Below are 26,902 nucleotides of genomic sequence, written 5' to 3'. Positions count from 1 at the left end.
TTTCAATCTGTTACTCGTCAGTATACTCAATCAGTCACAGCGTCACAACATCTTTATAGGCTGGCGTGTCAGCCCGCCACACCTCCCACCACTTGTCATTCAGTGCTGACCCTGCCCAAACTTGCTTAAATCCCACCTACAGCTACACAAACCCCACCTTAAGTTCCACACACACACATAACATCCCTCCCCCATAAAGAAAAAGAAAGAAAAGAACACCCACCTTTTTTCTTTTTCCATTTTTTTACACCATCTATTTACATATGTACATTTTTAATTTATGTAAAAAAAAAAAACATCTGCTGCTAAAATAAATCAAACATTTGTCTTTATTCTAAACAAAATCACTACAAGTGTGCAAACTGAACAGGGGATGGATTAGTGAGATTCTCATGGCTCCCCAGCCGAGATGTTATCATTTCTGGCTACTTGCTGCACAACCAAACCGTACTGCTGTAGAACTAGTGCAAACCTCAACACCCTTTGGGTTGATGTTTTGAATTTAGCCAAAAAAGACAAGTGATCGTGATCAGTGTACATCACAACTCCACCAGGACCAGTCCCAAACTTCCACCATTGACACACATCCACAGCAAATGTAAGAAGTACATCAAAGTTAAGAGTGCACAGCACAGGTTCACACACCAAAATGGCCTTCACCCCTCCAAAAGCACACTCACAGGTTTCCGTCCACATAAACTCAACATCTTTCTTCAAGAGGTTAGTCAGCGGCTCTGTAACCCCTACAAAATTAGGAATGAACCTCCTGTCAAACCTGCACACACCAACACTCTCATAAGTTCTCATTTATTTCTTGGTACTGGAAGATCAAGAATGACCTCCACTTTGGCAAGATGGGGCATCACCTTTCCTTGCCCAATCTCATGCCCTAGATATGTCACTTGCCCTTTTCCAAATTCACACTGGCAAATTCACAACCAGATGTAGTGTTTGTAACCTCTCAATGAGATGATGCAAATGTTTAAAGTGCTCTCCCCAAGAGTCACTGTGCACAACCACATCATCAGCATACATGACTACAAATCTGGAGCCATTTATTACAGTGTTCATCATCTGCTGAAAAGTAGCAGGAGCATTTATCATGCTAACTGGAAGAACACTGCACACATAAAGTTCATTAGGCCTCACAGAAGGGGTCCTTTCCCTGGCACATGGGGTCAGAGGCACCAGCCAATAACCCTTCAGTAAATCCAACTTTGTCACAATCTCAGCTCTGTCAGTCCTTGTCTGTGCAGTCTTCCAATCTGGGAATCTGGGAATGGGAAAAGTGTCAGCCTTAGTCACCTGGTTCACTTTTCTCTAGTCAATACAATGTCTGGAAATATTATCAGGCAGAGGTGGGAGTAAGTCACCATCAAGTCACTCTCAAGTCATGAATCAGCAAGTCCCAAGTCAAGTCTGAAGTCATAATGGCCACCAATTGTTTGCAAGTTGACATGAGACTTGACTTGGGACTAGCTGATTGATAACTTGAAAATGACTTAACAGTGACTTCGTCCCACCTCTGTTATCAGGTTTTGGGACAATCAGTGGAGACCTCCATTCACACTGCCCATGTTCTGTTAATCCTAAATCCAAGATATGAGACAACTCTTCCATTAAATACTGCAAAACAACAACCAAATGCTTTCACATAATGAAATTAAAAATGCAGATGTCAAATATTCCCTGTGACAGTATGGTGTGGTATGGTAAATCTATCTGAAGCAGGCAATTGTCAGAAATTGAGTGAGGGAAGTCACCAAGACATCCATGACAATTCTGAAGGAACTATAGGTTTCTGTTGTGGTGATTTGTGAAATTGGGCAACATTAAGCTGGGGCAACAGTGGTTATACAGCTTCATGATGGAATGGAACATATAAAGTTTTTTTTAAGATGTGAAATTTCAGTTACAATTTACCAGAAGACACATGGGAGACTTAAGCCTAGATCTGAAGTGTTTTCTTGTAACAAAGTATTTTTCTGTGTCACTCCACCACAAAGCTTCAGTTGGTGATGAAAGAGATGAACCACTGCAGTATGCCCAGGTTCTCCAGTTCTTTGGAGCTGTCCTTGTGGCTTCCCTCACTTGCCTCCGTCCATCACATTCATTCAGGTTTTGAGAACTGCCAACTCCACGCAGCCTTCCCAGTACAGTACCATCTATATTATAATAGCCAAGTGGCCTCTGTGTGTGTGTGTGTGTGTGTGTGTGTGTGTGTGTGTGTGTGTGTGTGTGTGTGTGTGTGTGTGTGTGTGTGTGTGTGTGTGTGTGTGTGTGTGTGTGTGTGTGTGTGTGTGTGTGTGTGTGTGTGTGTGTGTGTGTGTGTGTGGCTTTGATTGTGGAAAAAGTTTGGAGAGCTGACATGTGCCCTTTGGTATGCTTATGTATTTTGGGTCAAGGATGAACTTGCGAAAACGGAAAGTTGTGATAGGACAATTTTTTTTTTTTTTTTGAGAAATTTGCGATTTTAGCTAAGCAGTAAACATTGGATGTTGTGCAATGTACCATGGGAGTTTGGGGTTTTAAATGTTGTTATTGTGGTTCAGGTTAGTTTAACAGTGCTGTTAGTGTTATTGATTTAGATGTTTTTGTAGTTTAATTGGTCAGTTTAGTTAAGTGTCATGTTGCTGGTACCCTGAGTGAAAATGTGTACTGGACTTGATTTCTTCCATCACCATCTCTGTTTATGTCTAAAACAGAACCACCTGCTTGTGGCAGAATGAGAAAAAGACAATAACCTGTGTGTGTGTGTGTGTGTGTGTGTAAAACTTCGATCACATACATACCGAGGACAGCTGACATTTGCCGTTTGGTATGCTTATGTATCTTGGGTCAAGGATGAATGCTGTGAAAACAGAACCTTGATAGGACTAATATTTTTGAAGAAAGTACTAGTCCGTGGGCTAGGGTGGGTTACCGTGCACACACCCCCGCCCAGGACTCATCGCCATTGGTGTTTTTTTGATGCCCTAGGGCAGGGGTGGGCATCGAGGGCCGAGACACTGCAGGTTTTCCATGTAACCAATCACCTCAGCAGGTGGGTTGCTGATGAGCTTCTGCTCTGAACATAAACACCTGGTTGTCAATGAAATCACCTGCTGAGATACCTGATCATTAATGAAATCACCTGCTGAGGCGATTGGTTGCACGGAAAACCTGCAGTGTCTCGGCCCTTTATGGCACATGATTGCTCTAGGGTATATAACAGAAGACTAAAGACGTTAACAGTGAAAATTTTGGGATGCAACCACCCTTCTGATAGAAAGGGTGGGTTACCGTGCACCCCCCCCCCCAGGACTCATTGCCATTGGTGTTTTTTGATGATCTAGGGCATATAAAAGAAGACTAAAGACGTTAACAGTGAAAATTTTGGGATGCAACCACCCTTCTGATAGAAATTCTAGAGTAACCCTCAAGAGATTACCCAAAAATGCAAAAATGTGTGTTTTTTAAACCTAACATTGTAGCTTCCTCATACCTTTATTGTTAACAGCAGGAAAAAAATGTTGATTTGCCTCTATGTGGACACCTTTTGGAGGTACAAAACAACAAACTAAATTTAAAAATCTCATCTACTTAAGACACAGTAGCTGTTTTACAAAATACTGTCTATTCGTTAACTTATAGTTGCAGTTTTGACAAAAATATAACCCAAAAGTTTTTTGGCAGCTACTTGTACCTACAATTTGGGATTTTATTGACTTTAGGTCTTGAGTACAATGTCTTGGGAACAATTTAAGCCATCAATGACTTTCCTGTGATGTATTTTGACACATTTACAGCCAATATGCAAACCACACCCCCATTCTGGTTTTTACAGTAAACTATTATCATATCACAAATAAGCCTATTTAGGTGAATTCTGGTATAAACGTTTTATTATTGCTGTTCTGATCACTTTATAAATGACAAAACCATTCAAATGAAAAGCATTTATCAACTAATTAAATATGGCTGCTATGTAAATACAGATTATTTATTATATTGACAATAGCTTTTAATAGACAGAGGTTCTGTGTATGCAATATCAGATGTTTTACATCCTGACAATAGAGCATTGTGTTTGCATCTCTTACTCTAAACACTATGCTGCCCACAATTAAAGTGAATACAGCTGCATAAAAGGTTACTGAACAAAATGCTATGTTAACGATAAAAAAATCATAAACATAATTATTATACAGTAGTTACACATATGAATAAAAGCATGACTTGGGCAAAACTAGATTAATCATAAAGAGCTTCTTCAAAGTCATCATATGCCTCTTCTTGTGCCTGGTCAATATCTTCATCAGAGTCACTAGTGTTTTCATCAATATAAATGTCTACAAGACTTTTTGGCAGTATTTCCTCATCAGTCCACAGAAGCTCCAAATGCCCATCTTTCATCTCCCAGCTGTTTGCTTCAGAAGGGGTTGGTAATTCAGGCAATGAAATGTGTGACTTTTTCCAAATGCCAACTTGGTTGTTTACCCCCTTTACATGCTGCCACAGGCTACTTTGGCAGGGAGGAAGTGAGCCTCTGTGGACTGATGAGGAAATACTGCTAAAAAGTGTTGTAGACATTTATATTGATGAAAACACTACTGACTCTGATGAAGATATTGACCAGGCACAAGAAGAGGCATATGATGAGTTTATGATTAATGTAGTTTTGCCCAAGACATGCAAAGTGTGAGTGCATGCATGATTTTATTTAGTAAGTTCAATGTAAGTACAATCCCAATTGCAATGAATTTGGGATGTTGTGTAAAATGCAAATAAATACAGAATCCAATGATTTGCAAATCCTCTTCAACCTATATTCAATTGAATACATCACAAAGACAAGATATTTAATGTTCAAACTGATAAACTTTATTGTTTTTGTGCAAATATTTGCTCATTTTGAAATGGATGCCTGCAACATGTTTCAAAAAAGCTGGGACAGTGGTATGTTTACCGCTGTGTTATATCACCTTTCCTTCTAACAATACTCAATAAGCATTTGGGAACTGAAGACACAAATTGTTGAAGCTTTGTAGGAGGAATTCCTTCCCATTCTTGTTGATGTACGACTTCAGTTGTTCAACAGTCCGGGGTCTCCCTTGTTGTATTTTGTGCTTCATAATGTACCACATTTTCAATGGGCAACAGGTCTGGACTGCAGGCAGGCCAGTCTAGTACCTGCACTCTTTTACTAAGAAGCCACACTGTTGTAACACGTGCAGAATGTGGCTCGGCATGAAATAAGCAGGGACGTTCCTGAAAAAGACGCTGCTTGGATGGCAGCATGTGTTGCTGTAAAACCTGGATGTACCTTTCAGCATTGATGGTGCCATCACAGATGTGTAAGTTGTCCGTTCCATGGGCACTAACACACCCCCATACCATCACAGATGCTGGCTTTTGAACTTTGTGCTGGTAACAATCTGGATGGGCTTTGTCCTCTTTTGTCCGGAGGACACGACGTCCATGATTTCTAAAAACAATATGAAATGTGTACTCATCAGACCACAGCACACTTTTCCACTTTGTGTCTGTCCATTTCAAATGAGCTCAGACCCAGAGAAGGCGGCAGTGTTTCTGGATGTTGTTGATGTATGGCTTTCACTTTGCATGGTAGAGTTTTACCTTGCACTTGTAGATGTAGTGATGAACTGTGTTAACTGACAATGGTTTTCTGAAGTGTTCCTGAGCCCACACAGTAAGATCCTTTACACAATGATATCAGTATTTAATGCAGTGCCGCCTGAGGGATCGAAGGTCATGGGCATTCAATGTTGGTTTTTAGCCTTGCTGCTTACGTGTATAAAGTTCTCCAGATTCTCTGAATCTTCTGATTTTATTATGGACTGTAGATGATAGAATCCCTAAATTATTTGCAAGTGAATGTTGAGAAATATTGTTCTTAAACTGTTGGACTATTTTTTCACGCAGTTGTTCACAAAGTGGTGATCCTCGCCCCATCTTTGCTTGTGAATGGCTGAGCCTTTTGGGGATGCCCCTTTTATACCCAATCATGACACTCACCTGTTTCCAGTTAGGTGTTCTTTGAGCATTCATCAACTTTCTCAGTCTTTTTTTGAAATGTGTTACATGCATCCATTTCAAAATAAGAAAATATGGGCACAAAAAACAACAAAGGTTATCAGTTTGAACATTAAATATCTCCTCTCTGTGGTGTATTCAATTGAATATAGGTTGAAGAGGATTTGCAAATCATTGTATTCTGTTTTTATTTACATTTTACACAATGTCCCAACTTCATTGGAATTGGGGTTGTATATAATATAATTGTAAATACATTAAAATACATGGATGACACAAGAAAGTGAAAACACTTATTTCCATTGTGACCCATTTAAAAAATCAAATGACAAAATAGAAGAAAAAATAAAATAAGAATAATTATAATAATAAAAATAAAAATAATAATAATAGTGTTTGTATATATAACAAGAACTTAAACAATTTGTAAATACATTAAAACAGTAAATTAACATGAAACAAATTATGTAATTAACAGGAAAAAAAGGCTAAGGCTAATTGCTAAGGTCTAATGTTCTACAACATTCTGGACTCACACACCATTCCAACGCATTGTAGAAACTTCACACAATTTTTTAGCACCCTTGAAAAATGTCAGCTATCTGTTTTATAAACACTACCTAATCTTGAGCCCATGAATCCCCACGGGCAATACGCTAGTATGGTTTATATTTCTTAAAGATGCATGTAAATGAACTTGGAAATGTTCATGTATCTATTCACTGACATGTTGAAAGACCATTGGCTGTAAAAGTGATCATTTACTGTAAATTCATGAAGGATTGCAAATAACTGTGTCATGTGTATATTCTATATCTGTACACAGGACATTTTGCAGTTAAGTGGATTCATGAGTACACGGTCCTAAACCAAATAGTGTTAACTCTTACGGTGGTGTTAATACTATGGTAGAGTTTATTTTACACTGTGACAGAGTTCATGCAACGCTCTCTTGAATGGGACAATATGCACTCACTGCAGTTATTTAATGTTGCATGATTTACTGCCCCCCCGACCACCACCACTATATGAAATCATTTTTTGTTGTATTTCAAGCACTTTGGACACATTATTTATAACAACTAGATTGTTTCACTTGCTTTTATTTCTGAACATATTTTAAATTCACTGGTGCCAATATAGCCAGGAAGGACTGTCGTGGAGGAAATCACTTTATGACATCATTGTTTGTTTGGAAAGAAAATCTGCAGGCTGTTGGCCCGCCCCTCGGCACATGTTTAATAACTGTAATGTTGAAATATAAGGTCACTTCAGGTGGTTTCACTTTGTTCTGATTTACTGTAAATGATGACTGTGAACCTGCTGGGAAGTAATTTGGAATCAAGTTTCAAGTTCCTTTGGATTGTGAAGGACACAGTTTTCTGTAGAAGTCAGTCTACAGATTGAGAGGTCTTGGCAAGCAGCCGCTGCGTCTGTGAATCATGTTGCTGTGTTTGACATTACAAAGGCATTGGTTTACTGCCTGGAGTTAAATTTCCACCAATTCACACATCGTGTTGTTTAGCAGCAGTGACGTCATTCAGTCTTTATACTTTAACACGCTTCAAAAAGCATATTTACACCTAACTTCACACATTGACTAATGCATGAGGGGGTGTGCACGTGTGTGTGCGCCAGCTGTAGCTAAACGATAAACACGCCCCAAAACACTGGAAGAATGACTGACCATTCATCCATCATGACATCATCGTACCACAACGATGACCTCAGGTCATGTGATCTTATAAAAAAAAAAAAAAAAACAGAAGATTTTAAAAAAAAGCAGGGAGACACTGAAAGAAAGACGGCTAAATACTGCATAGATTTAAAAAAAAATCAAATATTCATAATTTTCATGTTGTGATGTTTGTCTTTATAAATCAGTCACTTTAAGACTTTTTTCTTGTAATATTTTGACTTCACTGCACAGGCTTCAGCTTCAACAGGGTGTGATCAGATGGGAAAGTATTGATTAACAAAAAACAGACACACAAACTGTGAAGTGCAATAAGACCAAAGTTTATCATCATTGTATCTGGTCAAACGCACTGGAACACGAGGGGAACTCTGCAGCTAAAACCTGAGTGGAACCTGCTCCCTTTGGTTTTGGGTTTTCTTTCATTTGTCTCAGAGGCCTACATTATAAAATAAAGTCAAACTCAGGGCCCTTAGAGAGTGCCTGGGCCTTGGTGGAGGCCCAGGCACCTTCTGGATATCTCACAAGGTGAAAGTGCGATGGGTGGGGGTGGGGGGGGCACTGTTTCGACAATGTACAAATAACATCAGTGGAGCATGTTGGAAGAATAGTTATGAAATGATCGCAGATGCATAAAATCTTGTTCTCTACGGGGTTTCACTGAAATCTGTAAATGTGTTTTTGAGATATCCTTTAGATAAACGGAAAAAAAAAACGTATCAGATAAGCTTAAAGGCATCGACCCTGTGCACCGTGTGTGTGTGTGTATGAATGTGAGGAATCACTGTTAATCACTTTGGCCATAAAAACCACTATATAAATGCAGTATGTTTACAATTTAAAATATACATGACTTTTACATGACTTTGTTATGAACTCATTCATATCAAATAATCACCAGCATTTTGCTAACCTCATCCATCCAGGCTTCTTGATTGTTGTGATGTTGTAGCAGGCACGAGCACACACACGTGCACATGCATAGGTGTTGTTCAGACATAATTCACCAAGTCAAATGTCACTCACTTAAAATTACACTGTGTTTCTTGCCTTACACATGTTGATGAACCAAACCTGCATATGTTAAACCTGTTCACACATAAATGTCCGTCACTGTGTTCCTCACCTGACATGTTAATAAGCCAAGGTACACATGTTTTCCTGGCAAGTCCCCTGTCAGGCAATGATCTACTGATTGTTTCCAAAGATGATAATGTGTATGCAAACCTTGATCACTCACTGCATTGTGCCAAGCGCAGACAACTGTCTGCACCTGCTGTTTATGGAATCAGCCAGCCCAGCCCTTTGTGTTTCACTGACAAGCCCCTTTTGAGGTAGGAAGGCGGGCTGAGCCCTATATACGTTTGTGTGTCTGGAAAGTTTTCCGTTTTATTACTTTTGTGTGAATAAAGGACACGCCATGCGTGTTAGACTACAGAAATTGTCTCTCCTCTTTTCACCTGACTTGATTTGTACACTGGTAACCCCGATGTCTGCTTTTCAGCATTTTTGAAGAGCATTCTGACATGACCATGACAGCAAATGTAGCGTTGTTGAAACTCCCCGAGTTTCGTGAGTTGTCAGCTGCAGCCTGGTTCGCCCAAACCGAGGCGAAGTTTGTACTGCAGGACTTCACCATAGATGATACGGGGTACTATTACGTCATGTCGGCCCTCAGCAGCTCCACAGCAACAAGACTGCTCACTCTCCTGCAGAATCCCCCAGCATCAGATAAATATGCGACCCTCAAGGCTGAACTCCTAAAAACTTTTGAACTGTCCAATGCTGAAAAGGCCAGCAGGCTCTTTTCCCTGCACAGGCTGGGGGACAGCAAACCGTCCAAGCTCATGGACAGAATGCTACAGCTCTTGGGGAAACACAGGCTGGAGTTCCTTTTCACCCACCTATTCCTGCAGCAACTCCCTCCCGAGGTGTGTGCAGCTCTGGCCAACACCACCGCCATGAGCTGTCGGGGGAGATGGATAAATTCTTCCTTGCCGGCCAACACCACGACATGACCACAGCAGCACTCACCCTTGCCCACATGCCCGCCCTAGTCCACACATCGGAAGCAGCACTCATGGCGATGGCACCTATCCCACCCCAACAGCATTCTCAAACCGGCTTCTGCTTCTACCACACTACATTCGGCACAAAAGCCAGGTGCTGCCACTCACCCTACACCTTCAAGCACAAGGAAAACGTCAGGGCCGGCAATCTGTAGTAGCCATGAGTGTCAGCTGCACCAACAGGCTGCTATTAATCCAAGATACCATCTCCAGCCGACAGTTCCTGTGCAACACCGACGTACGATGGAGCATCCTGCCCGCTTCCAAACTGGACATTCTGGCAGATGGAGTGGGCCCGCACCTGGCAGCCCCATAAGTGCGTGACATGTCGACTTGTGCTTTGGGGGACAGAGCTTTAGCTGGGACTTCATCACACCCAAGGTCACCTTCCCCCTCCTGGACGCAGACTTTTTCTCCATGTATGGACTGCTGGTGGACGTCAAGAACTGCAGTCTGATCGATGCGACCACTTTTTCCTCTTACAGCTGCACCCTCAGCAGCATGGACTCCATCAGGTTGTCCAGCGTGTTGTCGTGGGTAGACGTGTTGTCACAGGCATGCGTGTTCCACCGGCTGCTCTGGGAATTCCTCACACTCACGCAACCAACATTCTCAACCTCTGCTGCCAAGCACGGAGTGGAGCACCGCATTGCCACCACGGGCCCACCAATGCATGTCTCGACCCAGCAAAGCACAGCATCACCAAAGCAGAGTTCGACAGTATGGAATGCCTTGGCATTACACACTGCTCCGACAGCCTGTGGACGTCACCCCTCCACATGGTGCCCAAGCTCAGCGGTGGGTGGCACCCATGTGGTGATTACGGCCGAATCAACGACACCCCAGTGCCGAACTGCTACCCCATGCCCCACATCCAGGACTTTTCAGTGCACCTGGTGCATTGCATCTTCTCAAAGGTGGACCTCATCCGTGGATACCACCAAGTGCCGGTCCACCCACAAGATGCCCCAAAACTGCAGTGATCACCCGCTTTGGACTGTTCCTGAGAATGACGTTTGGCCTCAGAAACGCTGCCCACTCCTTCCAGTGCCTCACAGACTCCATGCTACATGACGTGCCATTCCTGTTCATCTACCTGAAGAACATCCTAGTGGCCAGTTCCTCCTAAATGGAGCACTTGTCCCACCTGTGGAAACTTTTTGAATGCCTCAGCCTGCATGGAATAATCATCAACCCCGCTAAGTGTCAGTTTGGGTTGACCCCAATGACTTTCTGAGGCACAGAGTCACAAAAGATGGAACTGTGCTCCTCCCATCTATGGTGGAAGTGGTTCTGAATTGCCCATGGCCAACCACGGTGCGAGCCCTGTGGGAGTTCTTGTGAATGGTGAACTTTTACCACTACTTCATCCCCAAAGCTGCCACAGTCATGCAGCCCTTATATGAGGCACTAAAGGGGAAAGCTCCCGGACACATGGTGGACTGGTCAGTGGAGAGAGACACAGCATTCCAAGACAGGTTTGGCTTTCGCAACAATGCTGGCCCACCCATCACTGGATGCCCTATATCCATCACCACAGATGCATCTGACTATGCTGTGGGCGCAGTACATGAGCAATGGCAACTGCTCACTTTCTTGCTCTTGCTCTCACTTGCTCGCCCTGCACCTCACCATCCAACACTTCCGCACGCTACTGAAGGGCCAGCGGTTTAAAGCTTTCATTGACCACAAGCCACTAACTTTTCCCATGGCCAAAGGCAGTTCACCTACATCTCAGACTTCACTACAGACATCCAGCACATTGCCAGCAAGACAAACTCCATCACGGACTGCCTTTTCTGAGCCTTTACGGCCACTGTCCATCTTAACCTGGACTACACCCCCATGGCGACCGATCAGACTGCAGACCCAGAGGTGCAGGCACTCAGGTCTGCAGCCACCGGGTTACAGCTGATGGACATCACCTTTGGTGAGGCATCACCTGGCTGCTGTGTGATGTCTCCACAGGACAGCGACAACCTGTCATCTCTGCCACATGGAAGAGGCATGTCTTTGAGGCCGTGCACAGCCTTTCCTATCTGGGAAGGAAACCATCACAAAGGCTGGTGGCAGCCAAGTTCATCTGGCATAGGTTCAAAAAAGATGTTAGAGCCTGCAGGCAGCCTCATATGGCAACTGCCAGCACTCCATGGTCCACAGACACGTCAAAGGCCCCCTCCCCGACTCACTACCTGGACCCCTCCCCCTCCTCTGGTTTCACGCTCCTCCTCACCATGGTGGACAGAACCACCCAGTGAGGATGTCAGTGGTATGGCCGGACACCACAGCCCCCTGGTTTGTGGCCTGCCATAGGAGCATGCTTCAGGACAAACTGAAGCTTTTTGCACCCATGCCGACTTCACAGCATGGCCCTCCACTTTCCTACATGCCCCTATGCCTGAACTGCGATTTAATTCCTCATGATGCTCACAGAGGACCGCTACATCCCCCTTATGGTGGCCCTTTTAGCGTATTGGAAACAGGGGACAAAAACTTTGTGATCAACATCGCTGGCAAAGCGGAACGCATTTTGCTGGACCGCCTCAAACCGGACCACCAGCATCTGCACAGGTCCACAGAGCTGGCTCATCCACTTCCACTTGGCTGCCTGCAGAACCAGCCCAGCTGCCCAACCCGCACATCGAAAACTCCTCTACGCAGCCCCCTTTGATACCCGGTACAACTGAGCCGCTGTGGCTAGATTATACACTCCCCCTCCCCCTCAATGATTTATCTTTTCCTGTCTTCCTTTTTACTGTTCTTCCCTATGGTGAATTCTGGGAGGGCTTGTGTAGCACACACACACATGCACGTGCACACTCAAGGTGTTGTTCGGACATAATTCACCAAGTCAGATCACCTGGTCCACTCTAGGTGAAACCTGTTCACACATAAATGTCAGCCACTTCCAATTACGATGTGTCTCCTGCCTTACACATGTCGATGAACCAAACCTGCATATGTTAAACCAGTTCACACGTAAATGTCCACCACACTAGGTTACACTGTGCTCCTTGACTGACATGTTAATGAGCCAAGGAGCACATCTGTTTTCCCAGCAGGTCTCCTGCCAGGTGATGTTCTATTGATTGCTTCCAAAGATGTCTCCAAAATGTAGGCAAACTTTGATCACTCCCTGCATTGTGCCAAGTGCAGACAACTGCCTGCACCTGCTGTTTATGTCATGCCCTTTGTGTTTCACTGCCAAGCCCCTGCAGGGCAGGAAGCCAGGCCAAGCCCTATATAAGTTTGTGTGTCTGGAAAGTTTTCAGTTTTTTACTTTTGTGTGAATAAAGGGCACATATGCATTTTAGACTGTAGAAATGGTCTCTCCTCATTTCGTCCGACTAAATTTCTACAATGTATATTGAAAAAAAAGCCCTTGCAGACCATGTTGTCTTTGACTTTAACCTTTGACGAAACTACTCCAAAATATAATCACCTCCAGATATTTATCCAAGTAATATTCCCACCAGGTTTGAAGAAAATCTGTCCAGCCGTTTTTGATTTACTTTACACACAGACATACTCTCTAGTGTAAACAAGCTTTTGAGTCGTTCTGCAAACAGATGTATGATGAGGGTAAAAACATAAACTACTTGATGCTGGTATTTTAAAAAAAATAGTTTTTTTTGTTGGTTTTTTTTTGTAATCACGATGAGTACTCGTTTGTATAAAGGCTTTTATTTTGGAAAAAGGAGAAGTGCATAAGTGTGCAGTAAATCCACAACGGAAGAAAAGCTTCAGGGAGACAATCAGCAGTGTAGCCAGAACATGACGGGGGAGGTGGAGAACGACATGATAACAATGAGAGAAATGGAATGGGAGTGAGACAGAGAGAGAGAGAGAGAGAGAAATGGCATTGAACTAGAAAAAAAGATCTGGTTTGTGTTTCAGTAATACCAGCTGTGCCAGTCTGCCCTCTCTCAGCTTGCGAATACAAACTCATTTCTTTTGGCTTCTTTCTCACTTTGAGTTCCTGTAGAAGATCTTATATAATAAAGAAAAAGTGCTTAATATGTGACAAAGTGGCCGCTGACATTCAGTTCTCCTCTAATGATTTTTATTAAACCAGCCGGTTATATAATTCATCTCTGAGAGGCTTCCATTGAAACGGCCAAAAATCATTAAAGAGTGACTCAGAAGGAATGCATTGTAGGGCGTTCTCTGCAAAGTGCTGCTTCACACAGTGAAATGCCCGGCAACATAAATATACTCAACAAAAATATAAACGCAACACTTTTGGTTTTGCTCCCATTTTGTATGAGATTAACTCAACGATCTAAAACTTTTTCCACATACACAATATCACCATTTCCCTCAAATACTGTGCACAAACCAGTCTAAATCTGTGATATTGAGCACTTCTCCTTTGCTGAGATAATCCATCCCACCTCACAGGTGTGCCATATCAAGATGCTGATTAGACACCATGATTAGTGCACAGGTGTGCCTTAGACTGCCCACAATAAAAGGCCACTCTGAAAGGTGCAGTTTTGTTTTATTGGGGGGGATACCAGTCAGTATCTGGTGTGACCACCATTTGCCTCATGCAGTGCAACACATCTCCTTCGCATCATCCGTGAAGAGAACACCTCTCCAACGTGCCAAACGGCAGCAAATGTGAGCATTTGCCCACTCAAATCGGTTACAACGACGAACTGGAGTCAGGTCGAGACCCCGATGAGGACGACGAGCATGCAGATGAGCTTCCCTGAGACAGTTTCTGACAGTTTGTGCAGAAATTCTTTGGTTATGCAAACCGATTGTTCCAGTAGCTGTCCGAGTGGATGGTCTCAGATGATCTTGGAGGTGAACATGCTGGATGTGGAGGTCCTGGGCTGGTGTAGTTACACGTGGTCTGCAGTTGTGAGGCTGGTTGGATGTACTGCCAAATTCTCTGAAACGCCTTTGGAGACGGCTTATGGTAGAAAAATGAACATTCAATACACGAGCAACAGTTCTGGTTGACATTCCTGCTGTCAGCATGCCAATTGCACGCTCCCTCAAATCTTGCGACATCTGTGGCATTGTGCTGTGTGATAAAACTGCACCTTTCAGAGTGGCCTTTTATTGTGGGCAGTCTAAGGCACACCTGTGCACTAATCATGGTGTCTAATCAGCATCTTGATATGGCACACCTGTGAGGTGGGATGGATTATCTCAACAAAGGAGAAGTGCTCACTATCACAGATTCAGACTGGTTTGTGAACAATATTTGAGAGAAATGGTAATATTGTATATGTGGAAAAAGTTTTAGATCTTTGAGTTCATCTCATACAAAATGGGAGCAAAACCAAAAGTGTTGCGTTTATATTTTTGTTGAGTGTATATACAACCCCAATTCCAATGAAGTTGGGACGCTGTGTAAAATGTAAATAAAAACAGAATTCAATGATTTGTAAATCCTCTTCAACCTATATTCAATTGAATACACCCCAAAGACAAGAAATTTAATGTTCAAACTGACAAACTTTATTGTTTTTGTGCAAATATTTGCGCATTTTGAAATTTATGCCTGCAAATGTTTCAAAAAAAAGCTGGGACAGTGGTATGTTTACCACTGTGATACATCACCTTTCCTTCTAGCAACACTCAATAAGCGTTTGGGAACTGAGGACTGCAGGCAGGCCAGTCTAGTACCTGCACTCTTTTACTACAAAGGCACGCTGTTGTAATGTGCAGAATGTGGCTTGGCATTGTCTTGCTGGAATAAGCAGGGACGTCCCTGAAAAAGACGTTGCTTGGATGTCAGCATGTATTGCTACAAAACCTGGATGTACCTTTCAGCATTGATGGTGCCATCAAAGATGTGTAAGTTGCCCATGCCATCACAGATGCTGGCTTTTGAACTTTGCACTGTTAACAATCTGAATGGTCTTTTTCCTCTTTTGTCCAGAGGACACGACGTCCATGATTTCCAAAAACAATTTGAAATGTGGACTCATCAGACCACAGCACACTTTTCCACTCTGTGTCTGTCAATTTCAAATGAGTTCTGGCCCAGAGAAGGCGGTGGCGTTTCTGGATGTTGTTGATGTATGGCTTTTGCTTTACATGGTAGAGTTTTAACTTCCACTTGTAGATGTAGCGACAAACTGTGTTAACTGACAATGGTGTGTTAACCGACAAACTGTGTTAACCAACAATGTCGGTTTTTAATCCAGTACCGCCTGAGGGATCGAAGGTCACGGGTATTCAATGTTGGTTTTTGGCCTTGCCGCTTACGTGTAGAAAGTTCTCCAGATTCTCTGAATATTCTGCTTATATTATGGACTGTAGATGATGGAATCCCTAAATTCCTTGCAATTGAACATTGAGAAACATTGTTCTTAAACTGTTGGACTATTTTTTTCAGGCAATTGTTCAAAAAGTGGTGATCCTCGGCCCATCTTTCTTGTGAATGGCTGAGACTTTTGGGGATGCTCCTTTTATACGCAATCATGACACTCACAATTAGTGTCCTCACTTCCGCTTATTGAGTGTTGTTTGAAAGAAAGGTGATGTAACACAGTGGTACACATACCACTGTCCCAGCTTTTTTGAAACATGTTGCAGGCATCCATTTCAAAATGAGCAAATATTTGTAAACAATAAAAGTTTATCAGTTTGAACATTAAATATGTATTCAATTGAATATCAGTTGAAGGGGATTTCCAAATCACTGAATTCTGTTTTATTTACATTTTACACAATGTCTCAACTTCATGGGAATTGGGGTTTTATATATATATATATATATATATATATATATATATATATATGCACTGAGGCACCCTCAGTGCAAGAAGGAACGATACCACAGGTCGTTCCTCCCTGCTGCTGTCAGACTGTACAATAACACTGTGAAATAACCACATGCAATATGTCCAGAAATCACGTGCAATGACAACTCGTTTACAAATCCTAGCACTAATGTCACCTTATCGCATCTAAATTCCACTTCACATATTGTGAATATATATATATATATATATATATATATATATATTCTATTTCTACCTCATTCTCCTATCTTATTGTATTATTACAAGAATCATTAATATTGCCTATCCTTGCACACGCTGTTTGATGCACATTTTCCTCCACTCGCACCCATCTTGTGTGTCTTTTTTTAAGAGCTGAAGTAACGTGAATTTCTCCACTGTGAGATCAATAAAGTCTTATCATATATATATATATATATATATATATATATATATATATATATATATATATATACACGAGGTCTGTTAGAAAAGTATCCGACCTTATTATTTTTTTCGAATTTGAATCACGTGATTGCATCAGCCAAGCTTGAACCTTCGTGGGCATGTGTGAGTTTTTTCATGCCTGTCGGTTGCGTCATTCCCCTGTGAGCAGCCTTTGAGTGAGGAGTGGTCCAGCCCTCTCCTCTTTTTTTTCATTGTTTAGGAATGGCTCAGAGACTGCCGCTTTGCTTGATCAAAATTTTTTCAGAAAATGTGAGGCACATCCAAGTGGACACCATTTGAGAAATTCAGATGGTTTTCAGTGAAAATTTTATGGGCTTCAGAGAGATTAAGTAGTGTTACTATCGCTTTAAGGATGGCCCACAGTGGCTGTTGGCGCGCCGCGCTCCGAACTGTGATCGACAGGCTGAACGACCATTTCATTTCTAAATGGATGGCATGTGTGGATCCGTGACCATCGTGTGCAATTTCTCTGGTTATCACAAGAGCTGGACATCAACCATTTTCCGGCACATTTCACTTTTAACAAGAGATTTTGTCATGGAAAGCCGAGCGGAGGCTTTGCGCAACACGACTGATTTGCTGATGGAGCGAGACAAAACCACCTCCGTGTTGGTCTCACAGGACGGCTTTGAGATGGCGTTCAGACAGCTGTCGGTGGTTTTTTCCATCGAGTGATTATCCGAGAAATTGTGGATTAGCCTGGACATGCCAGAACATGTCCTGTGAGGCTTCATCACGGCGTTGCTTTGCGCCATGCGGCACCGCCGCGACGCGCGGAATTCCTCCGCACGTCTGTCTCAATGTGCCGAAAAAGTGCTGATGTCCACGTCTTTTCACAATTCCTGTGCTAGTCAGACGACATCCCGGATAAAACACAGCGTCCAGTTTGGAAATGAACGGCACATTCCACTGTTACAGGAGTTTTTTGTCATGGAAAGAGGAGCGGAGGCTTCGCGCGTCACAGGGTGCCGCATGGCGCAAAGCAACGCCGTGATGAAGCCTCACAGGACATGTTCTCAGAGCGCGGCGCACCATCAGCCACTGTGGGCCGTCCTTAAAGCGATAGTAACACTACTTAATCTCTCTGAAGCCCATAAAATTTTCACAGAAAACCATCTGAATTTCTCGAATGGTGTCCACTTGGATGTGCCTCACATTTTCTGAAAAAATTTTGATCAAGCAAAGCGGCAGTCTCTGAGCCATTCCTAAACAATGAAAAAAACGACGAGAGGGGTGGACCACTCCTCACTCAAAGCCTGCTCACAGGCGAATGACGCAAGCGACAGGCGTGAAAAAACTCACGCATGTGCACGAAGGTTCAAGCTTGGCTGATGCAATCACATGTGATTCAAATCCATATGGTTTTTGAAAAAAATAAAAAGGTCGGATACTTTTCTAACAGACCTCGTATATATATATATATATATATATATATATATATATATATATATATATATATATATATATATATATATATATATATAAAATGCCATAACTTAAGAAAGCTTTATTTGTTTGTTTGTTTTGACATCAAATGTACTCAAGCTTAATCAAAGTCATTTGAATTTCTGAGGTCCTGGGGTGGGGGGGGGAGTCATGATAATTAAGATGCCTGGGTACACCACTAGTAAATTATGTGGAAGGAAGAGGGTAGACTGTAGCATCTTGCTAATGTTTTCTGAATGTTTAAGAAGTAGCAACTAGCTACAGTGTGACATCAGATAAAATCAACGGATCCTGTCATCTGAGCCAACCAATTCAGTCAATGTATGAGTGTAGCCCAAGAGGTCATCTTATTAAAATATATTTTCTAATATTCGCACCTGGAGAAACCTTGTAATTAGGGAATAACCCTGTTATGTCTGATTTGTGGACGTTCGTGCTGGTTATACGGTCGCAAATTGAGCTTTATGGTAAAACAGATATTTGCAACTCTACGATAAGAGGAGGAACAGCCGCAAATCATCAGACACATTCTAATGCGATTCCATCATCTGCACAGTTTATTTTTCTGTAGGTAATTTGGTCGGCGAGGCCTACCTTGAGGCAGCGTCACTCCAACAGTGGCCAGGACGCTGAGTAATCCATCAAATGTGAAAATCCATTAAATGTGAAATGCTAATTCTGTATCAGAATCCACATAAATACCTTCGTATGGTAGCTTAAATTCACCTATTTCGGGGGCAGCGGCAGTAGGCAACTTTCTCTCGCTCTCAGCTAACAGCACTAGCAGCTTGCAGCACATGCAACCTGTGTTCTGTCGAATTGTGCATCTCATTGCATAAATCAGCAGTTCAGCATCCTACAATATTGCGCATGCATGCGGAGGACAGTAATGACATTCAAGGAATGGCATCTCATCACAACACTGGTCAGGGCGCAGAGTAATACATTCAAATGTGAAACGGTCAGATAGTTTGCCACCGTTACCTCGATATTATACGGTCTGAATTGTCACACGATTAACCAATTAGATTTGTGGAAAACTGGCAACTCGTTGTTCAGACATTTATGTTATGTGTCGGACGCAGGACGGAGAACCGACCAGCGTTTGAAGGACCCAGTATGAAATAAGCAGAGCACGGTACAAAGGATAACAAAATTTAATAACATAACAGTGATGTGCAAAAGTATAACAAATTAGTGCGCGGACTGGCGAGGTGGATATACGGTGCGCTCCCGGCTGCACAAACGGTCCAGAGCCAGAAACAGTTCAGACCCAAGGACCCCGCCGACACCCCCCAGGTGGCCGCGACAAACCGAGTCTGTGAAAGAAGAAATCATCATGTGAGTCCACACTCCACACACAGAGAGACCACTCAAAGGTGTACATAAACAGCAAACACTTCCTGGCTTAATCACTAATCAGCTTCCCACCCTGCAGGCATGGAACACCCCGTTCACATTATCACTGCAGTGGAAGCTGATTAAACGACTAACATAACAGTTCAATATAATAAGGTGTGAGGGACACCACATTTACTGACTGTACAAATGTTAGTCACAAAATCTGACCTACCTCAGGAAGTGTGCTGACGAGCGTGAGACCTCACCCCCTCCTCTTTCACAGACCATGGCATCAAACCTGGACATTCTCTGCATCCATAATGATGAGATGGCTCTCAAGACGACGATCTCACCCGTCTGGTCACAAGGTCGAGTCTCTGGCAAATACACACTGTGTACTCCAGACTTAAATGCCACCATGCTCCAATCCATGTAGATGCACCACAGCTGTGAGTCCTGACGAGCTGCACATGATCAGCCTCAGGTGATCAGGGTGAGGTCCTGATAACTCAGTCACACAGCCACTCAGTCCTAAACGCGTGCCACCTGGAAGGAAAAACAAAAGACAGAAAACAGAAGACAAACAAAAGCCAGCCAGGCACGCCAGGCACCCCAGCCACAACAATTTATGAGAAAGGGTGTGGCTTCATAATTCAAAGACTGACTCCCAAATGTGGTTACAGGTGGGATATGGAACACCAGTAGTAGCGCCAGGGTGAGGGCAGCTCTGTGGTGGTGGTCTTGATCCTGCGCAAGGAAGCAATGTCGATGACCTTCCATAGTTGTTGTTGGCTTCTTGGTCAAGAAGGTAACACTTAATTATAATGTAGCTATCCAGCTTGTTGAATACACTTTAATTTCTTATCTTAAGAGGTTCAGAATTATAGGTCAAAGGATAAATGCCATAGTTACCTTGTGTCTAACTTTTGTCTTAAATTATTGTATAACTCGTGCAAGGAAGCTAAAGTGAACATTTGCCTGACATCAATAGTTGACTGATATTTGGTCAAGACCCCCAATAGTCATTGTGTAGGTCAGACTCTGGACAGAAAGCTATTGTGTTGGCAACAGGGCAGGTTTTTTTTTTTAAGTGTGTCCTAAATAAATGCGTTTTGTCATCATTTGGAAGGAACAACATTGGTCTTAGTGGTCACCAAGACCCTGCAATAGGCATCAAAACAAAATCATATGAAAAAAATAAAAATCCCAAACTTTCTTGAAAATTTCTTTTCATGATAAATTGATGAAAGAATACCAGCAAGTTATGTTACAGGATGCTAACCTGTCCCAAAATCCTCACTTGTATCAATCAGAACACAGAGTTTCACACACACACTTGATTGTTACCGCCACCAACAAAGTTGGGCGGAGGTTATGGATTGTTTTTTTTTTTTTTTGTATTTTACATCATATCTTAATCAAACATGCCCCGATCATTCTCATACTTGAAATTGAGGCGCAGGACATTTGAATTTTAGATTGAAAAGCCTATTTGGTGTACATTTTGCATTATATCTCAATCAAAAGTGCCTCAGTCACTGTCATTTGTGACAATGAGGTGCAAACTGGCACGCTCAATGAATAGACGTTTGATCCGCATCTGATCCGTATTACAGATTTTTAGCGGATATTTGATTTAACATTGAAAAGCCCTTGTGATCTTTATTTTGTATTATATTTTAGCTTATGAAAATCCACTTGTAACAGGACTTTGACCTTGAAAATTTTTTCCCAAGGTAAAAATTTGTGGAATTGGAAACTAGTGTTGGCGGAGGTTTGCGCCCTGCAAGCACAGTGCTGTAGTTTAGTAGTTTTTGTGGTGTTAATTACAGAGATTTTGTAGATGCACAGCTTTTCCATTTCCAGGTAGCTTCACCACAAAATGTATTTGTCTGATGAAGGTCAGTTAAATGCTTTTCCCTACCACATAAAGTTTATTTCCTACTTCTGTCCCCTTGTCTAGACTGGTCCCAAAATGTAATATTTCTCATTTTTATGAAAATCAGTTCAATCATTTGGAGCCATTCTGCTTTTAAGAATCAAAGAGAGAAAACAAAGTTGAGAAGCTGTTAAGCAGAAGTAAAATTAAAAAATGAAAAAGGTCAAATGAGACAGACTTTCTAGTTTATATACACACTTGAATGCAACAGCGTGTGTGTGTGTGAGTGGGACGGCACGTGTAACCACAATAACTGACAGTAGCCAACAGCAACATGTTTGGACACATTGACAGGCGAGGTATTCACTGTTTACCTTTTTAAAAGAGGCAGCAGTTACTGAGTCTCTAACGTCACTTTAAACAGGTCCAGGCTCTAATAAAAACATACAATATTTGAATTACATCCAGGAGCACGTTTCTGTTTTGAGTTTATTCTCGCACTTCCTAACTGTCCTTCTTGATTAATTAACTAGAGTGCACTCTTTAGAGGGCAAACCTCTGCCGTTAATTCTGAACTTTGATCAGGATCAATGACCTTTGATTCTGATTCTGACCTTTCTTCTTAAGCAGTGGCCTTTGCTGAACTTTGGTCCTGAAAATTGAGATTTGTGCCAGATTGCTCAACTTTGATTGTAATCTTTCATGCTAATTGCTGACATTTGATCCAGCTCACTGACGTTTGATACTGATTGCTCCCATTTGATCCAGATTACTGAATTTTGACCCTGATTACTGACCTTTGAACTTGAATACTGACATTTAGCCTTGCTTTTTGATCCTAAGCATTGACCTTTGATCCTGATTGCTCACATTTCATGCTGATCTTTGATCCTAAGCGTGGACCTTTCATCCACATTACTGGATCTTGGATCCTGATTGTTACAGGTTAATGATAGTGTGGCACAGTAATGATATTCTTTAAGACATAAAAAAAATCAGCTGGGAGACCTGAGCCTACATTCGATTTTTGTAATGAATATCTTGCTCTGTTCCCCTCCACGTGTGACTGGTGGTACAAAAAAAGGTTCACAGTAGACTCTTTTACCACTCACAGCCACAGAAGGCCATGACACCTTCAGAGCTGTCGTTGTCTTGGTGGCTTCCCTCACTAGTTTCCTTCTTCCACGATCACTTGTTCTTTGTTGTTGTTTGTTTTTTAGAGTGACCTACTCCAGACAGATTTACCATGGAGTGCCATACTGTTTGCGTTTACTTTTTGAAGTAAATGGAATCAACACATATTGATTGACATGGGAATGCTAATGTATCAGCCCCCTGACTTGTCTAAAGAAAACTGGCTATAAAAGCAATGATTTGTATTAACAATGATCTTTATATAGTTTGTCAATTACTTATTGGCTCTGAAATTGGACAGACTGTGTAAAAATGACTGTAATTCTTAAGCAGTTGATTGAATAAAAGCAACACCACATCTTGTTTCATTTCAACAGAGGCAATAAAACAAGAAGCAGCACTGTCCAAATACCTCTGGACCTGACTGTAGCTCACATCTCTCTGCTGTCTCTCAGGCTCCGGAATTCTCAAATGACCAGCCCAGTTTGCAGACAGTGACGAGTGTGGATCAGCTGTTGGAGCTTTTATACCCTGAATACAGTTTGCTTCAGCACTGCCTGCAGAGGAAAGCCTGGCAGGATGCATCGTCCTCTTCACCGCTTCCTCCGCTTCACACCAATGACGACGACCTGTGGGCTCAGCTTAGAGAGGAGCCACTTCACAAAGCCGATGGGAATTTCGGAGGTAGAAATTTTTAACCTAATTTAAAATGCCACTGAAAATCTGCAGATAACGAGCAACAGAAGGGCATCAAAGACAGCACGTTACTCCAGTATGTCAGGTTTCTAGATGTTTACACTTCGTAGCACAACAAATCTAAAGTGGATTCTCTTTCCAGGATTTCTCAGAGCAGGATGATTTTTTTTTTTTTTCATGATTTATATGCATAGATTCTCTCCCCAGCTGATCACTTCCTTGTTTCTTTACATTACAATTTTCCCATTAAAGTCTGGTGTTCATCAGGGATATGTTCTGGCTCCTTCACTGTTCAGTGCTTGCATGGACTAGATGTTGGGTAGCCTTGTGGAAACATGTGGCCTTTGTTGGGAAGGAAAGTTACACTGACCTTGACTTCTTCTTGGATGCTGTGATTTTTATGGAATCAATAATTACCTTCTGTAGGTTCTCAGTCATACAGGTGAAGAACAGAAGCTTCTTGAAGTTTGGTCGAGGGAACTAGACTTTCTTGTTTAGCTGGGAAATGTTTTGTCATTCATCTGCCACTGATGTAGCCACTTAGATAAGTGGCAAATTGTTTCCCAGCTAAACAAGAAGTCCAATTGCCTCAGCTAAACTTCAGGAAGTGCCCAATAGATACCTTGAGTGTCTGGGTTTGCGATTGTCCTGGATCAAGACAAAGATCCATGCTTTGAATAAGAGACTTACACTAACAAGTGACCTAAGGTGAGGACTGGATGTCTTTAGCACTAGCTCTCTTAGGGAGATCCTTGGGCACTGCTGGAATGACTTTGTGTCAAACGAGTGATGACTTACGGCGACTCAGATGTAACATTTTGGCCATGTGGTGTGTTTCTTGGTCATGATGATCAAGCACATTCGTGCCTCAGTGTGGAGGATCCCAGGGTCTACAGACGGTTACTGTCTAGAGGTGGGAATGGGCTGGTTGTCTGCCTGGGTAGGTGTCATCCAGGACCCAAGGCCATTCTGTGGTGTGGTGGATGCAGTAGTGTAAGTAATGCATGGCACCATCTTATGCTCCCAGACCTGTACTGAACAACAGAAGCCAAAGTGATCTAATCTTCCAAATGTATTTCATCCCTAAAAAACTAGAAGAACAATCAGTAGCTCTGGCTTTGCCTTTCTGTTATTTATTTATTTATTGTTTAATTTCACAGGTCCACCCATTTATTTCGATCCACACTTAATTGTAATATACACTACATAGTCCAGTCTAGGTCCCTTTACTGGTAGTTTTACTAACTATGAGTGGGTTCTTTTGTTGCTGCCAGAGGTATTTCATGACTGTACAATAGCATAATACAGAAAGGAAATACAAATGATAGGGACAATTCATATTAAAATTAAGAAGATACAACCAGTCCAAAAAATATACGCTCAGCAGATCACTTGAGAGGTAGTGGGCCATGTACTGTAGGAAAACTATGCCTGGTTTAACAAATACTTTAAAAGAATCTCATCTCCAACTCTGTTCTTCTTACCTTCTTACCACCTCCACACAGTACTAGATCCTAGATACTCACTGTATGCAAATATATTCACAACACCTACAGTAGTGTTCAGAATAATAGTAGTCCTATGTGACTAAAAAGATTAATCCAGGTTTTGAGTATATTTCTTATTGTTACATGGGAAACAAGGTACCAGTAGATTCTCACAAATCCAAGACCAAGCATTCATGATATGCACACTCTTAAGACTATGAAATTGGGCTATTAGTAAAAAAAAAAAAGTAGAAAAGGGGGTATTCACAACAATAGTAGCATCTCCTGTTGACACTACAAAATCAAAACTATTATGTTCAAACTGCTTTTTTAGCAATCCTGTGAATCACTAAACTAGTATTTAGTTGTATAACCACAGTTTTTCATGATTTCTTCACATCTGCGAGGCATTAATTTTTTTGGCTTGGAACCAAGATTTTGCTCGTTTACTAGTGTGCTTGGGGTCATTGTCTTGTTGAAACACCCATTTCAAGGGCATGTCCTCTTCAGCATAAGGCAACATGACCTCTTCAAGTATTTTGACATATCCAAACTGATCCATGATACCTGGTATGTGATATACAGGCCCAACACCATTGTAGGAGAAACATGCCCATATCATGATGCTTGCACCACCATGCTTCACTGTCTTCACTGTGAACTGTGGCTTGAATTCAGAGTTTGGGGGTCGTCTCACAAACTGTCTGCGGCCCTTGGACCCAAAAAGAACAATTTTACTCTCATCAGTCCACAAAATATTCCTTAGTTTCTCTTTAGGCCAGTTGATGTGTTCTTTGGCAAATTATAACCTCTTCTGCACATGTGTTTTATTTAAGAGAGGGACTCTGCGGGGGATTCTTGCAAATACATTAGCTTCACACAGGCGTCTTCTAACTGTCACAGCACTTACAGGTAACTCCAGACTGTCTTTGATCATCCTGGAGCTGATCAATGGGTGAGCCTTTGCCATTCTGGTTATTCTTCTATCCATTTTAATGGTTGTGTTCCGTTTTCTTCCACGCGTCTCTGTTTTTTTTTGTCCATTTTAAAGCATTGGAGATCATTGTAGATGAACAGCCTATAATTTTTTGCACCTGCGTATAAGTTTTCCCCTCTCCAATCAACTTTTTAATCAAACTACGCTGTTCTTCTGAACAATGTCTTGAACGTCCCATTTTCCTCAGGCTTTCAAAGAGAAAACATGTTCAACAGGTGCTGGCTTCATCCTTAAATAGGGGACACCTGATTCACACCTGTTTGTTCCACAAAATTGGCAAACTCACTGATTGAATGCCACACTACTATTATTGTGAACACCCCCTTTTCTACTTTTTTTTTTTTTACTAATAGCCCAATTTCATAGTCTTAAGTGTGCATATCATGAATGCTCTTGGATTTGTGAGAATCTACTGAATCTACTGGTACCTTGTTTCCCATGTAACAATAAGAAATATACTCAAAACCTGGATTAACCTTTTTAGTCACATAGCACTACTATTATTCTGAACACTACTATACAAGAAAAGCAGTATGACTTCTAGTCCTGCATTTTAGCATAGAGGAGACAAAACAGCTGGAATTAGAGTAACACTTGGTAACAGAGAATGCTGCTTCCATAAGTTTGATCTCGACTATTTCAAGCAGGTACCCATGAGCGTTTTAGGTTATGGGGATATTTATTGCAGATTCTGCACAGTACTACCACACTCATGGCCAAAATTGGACCAAGACATGACCTAAGTACTATGTACTTCCAAGACATCTGTCAATGTTTATACAAAATAACTCAGAAGAGATTTGATCTAATTTTGACCAAACGTGGTGGAATTAATGAGGGTCATACAAGGAAAAGTGACTGATCTTGGAAAAGGAAATGTGTTAAAAGTCAAAGTTAAAGGCCAAGG

General features: G+C 41.9%; 1 protein-coding gene across 2 annotated transcripts in view; it reads left to right on the top strand.

Annotated features, from left to right (window-relative positions):
- LOC117514608 (vascular endothelial growth factor C-like) overlaps nucleotides 1-26,902 on the top strand; it is a 66,965-nt gene that overhangs the window by 3,622 nt on the left and 36,441 nt on the right. For both annotated transcript variants that reach the window (XM_034175159.1, XM_034175150.1), the window contains exon 2: nucleotides 23,271-23,499. In XM_034175159.1, the coding sequence (XP_034031050.1) occupies nucleotides 23,271-23,499 (229 nt within the window). The remainder of the gene's footprint in view (nucleotides 1-23,270; nucleotides 23,500-26,902) is intronic.

Source organism: Thalassophryne amazonica, chromosome 1 (assembly GCF_902500255.1).
Source record: "Thalassophryne amazonica chromosome 1, fThaAma1.1, whole genome shotgun sequence".
Lineage (NCBI taxonomy): Eukaryota > Metazoa > Chordata > Actinopteri > Batrachoidiformes > Batrachoididae > Thalassophryne > Thalassophryne amazonica.
Note: the sequence above shows the minus strand (reverse complement) of the source record. Positions and strands in the feature narration are given on the sequence as shown.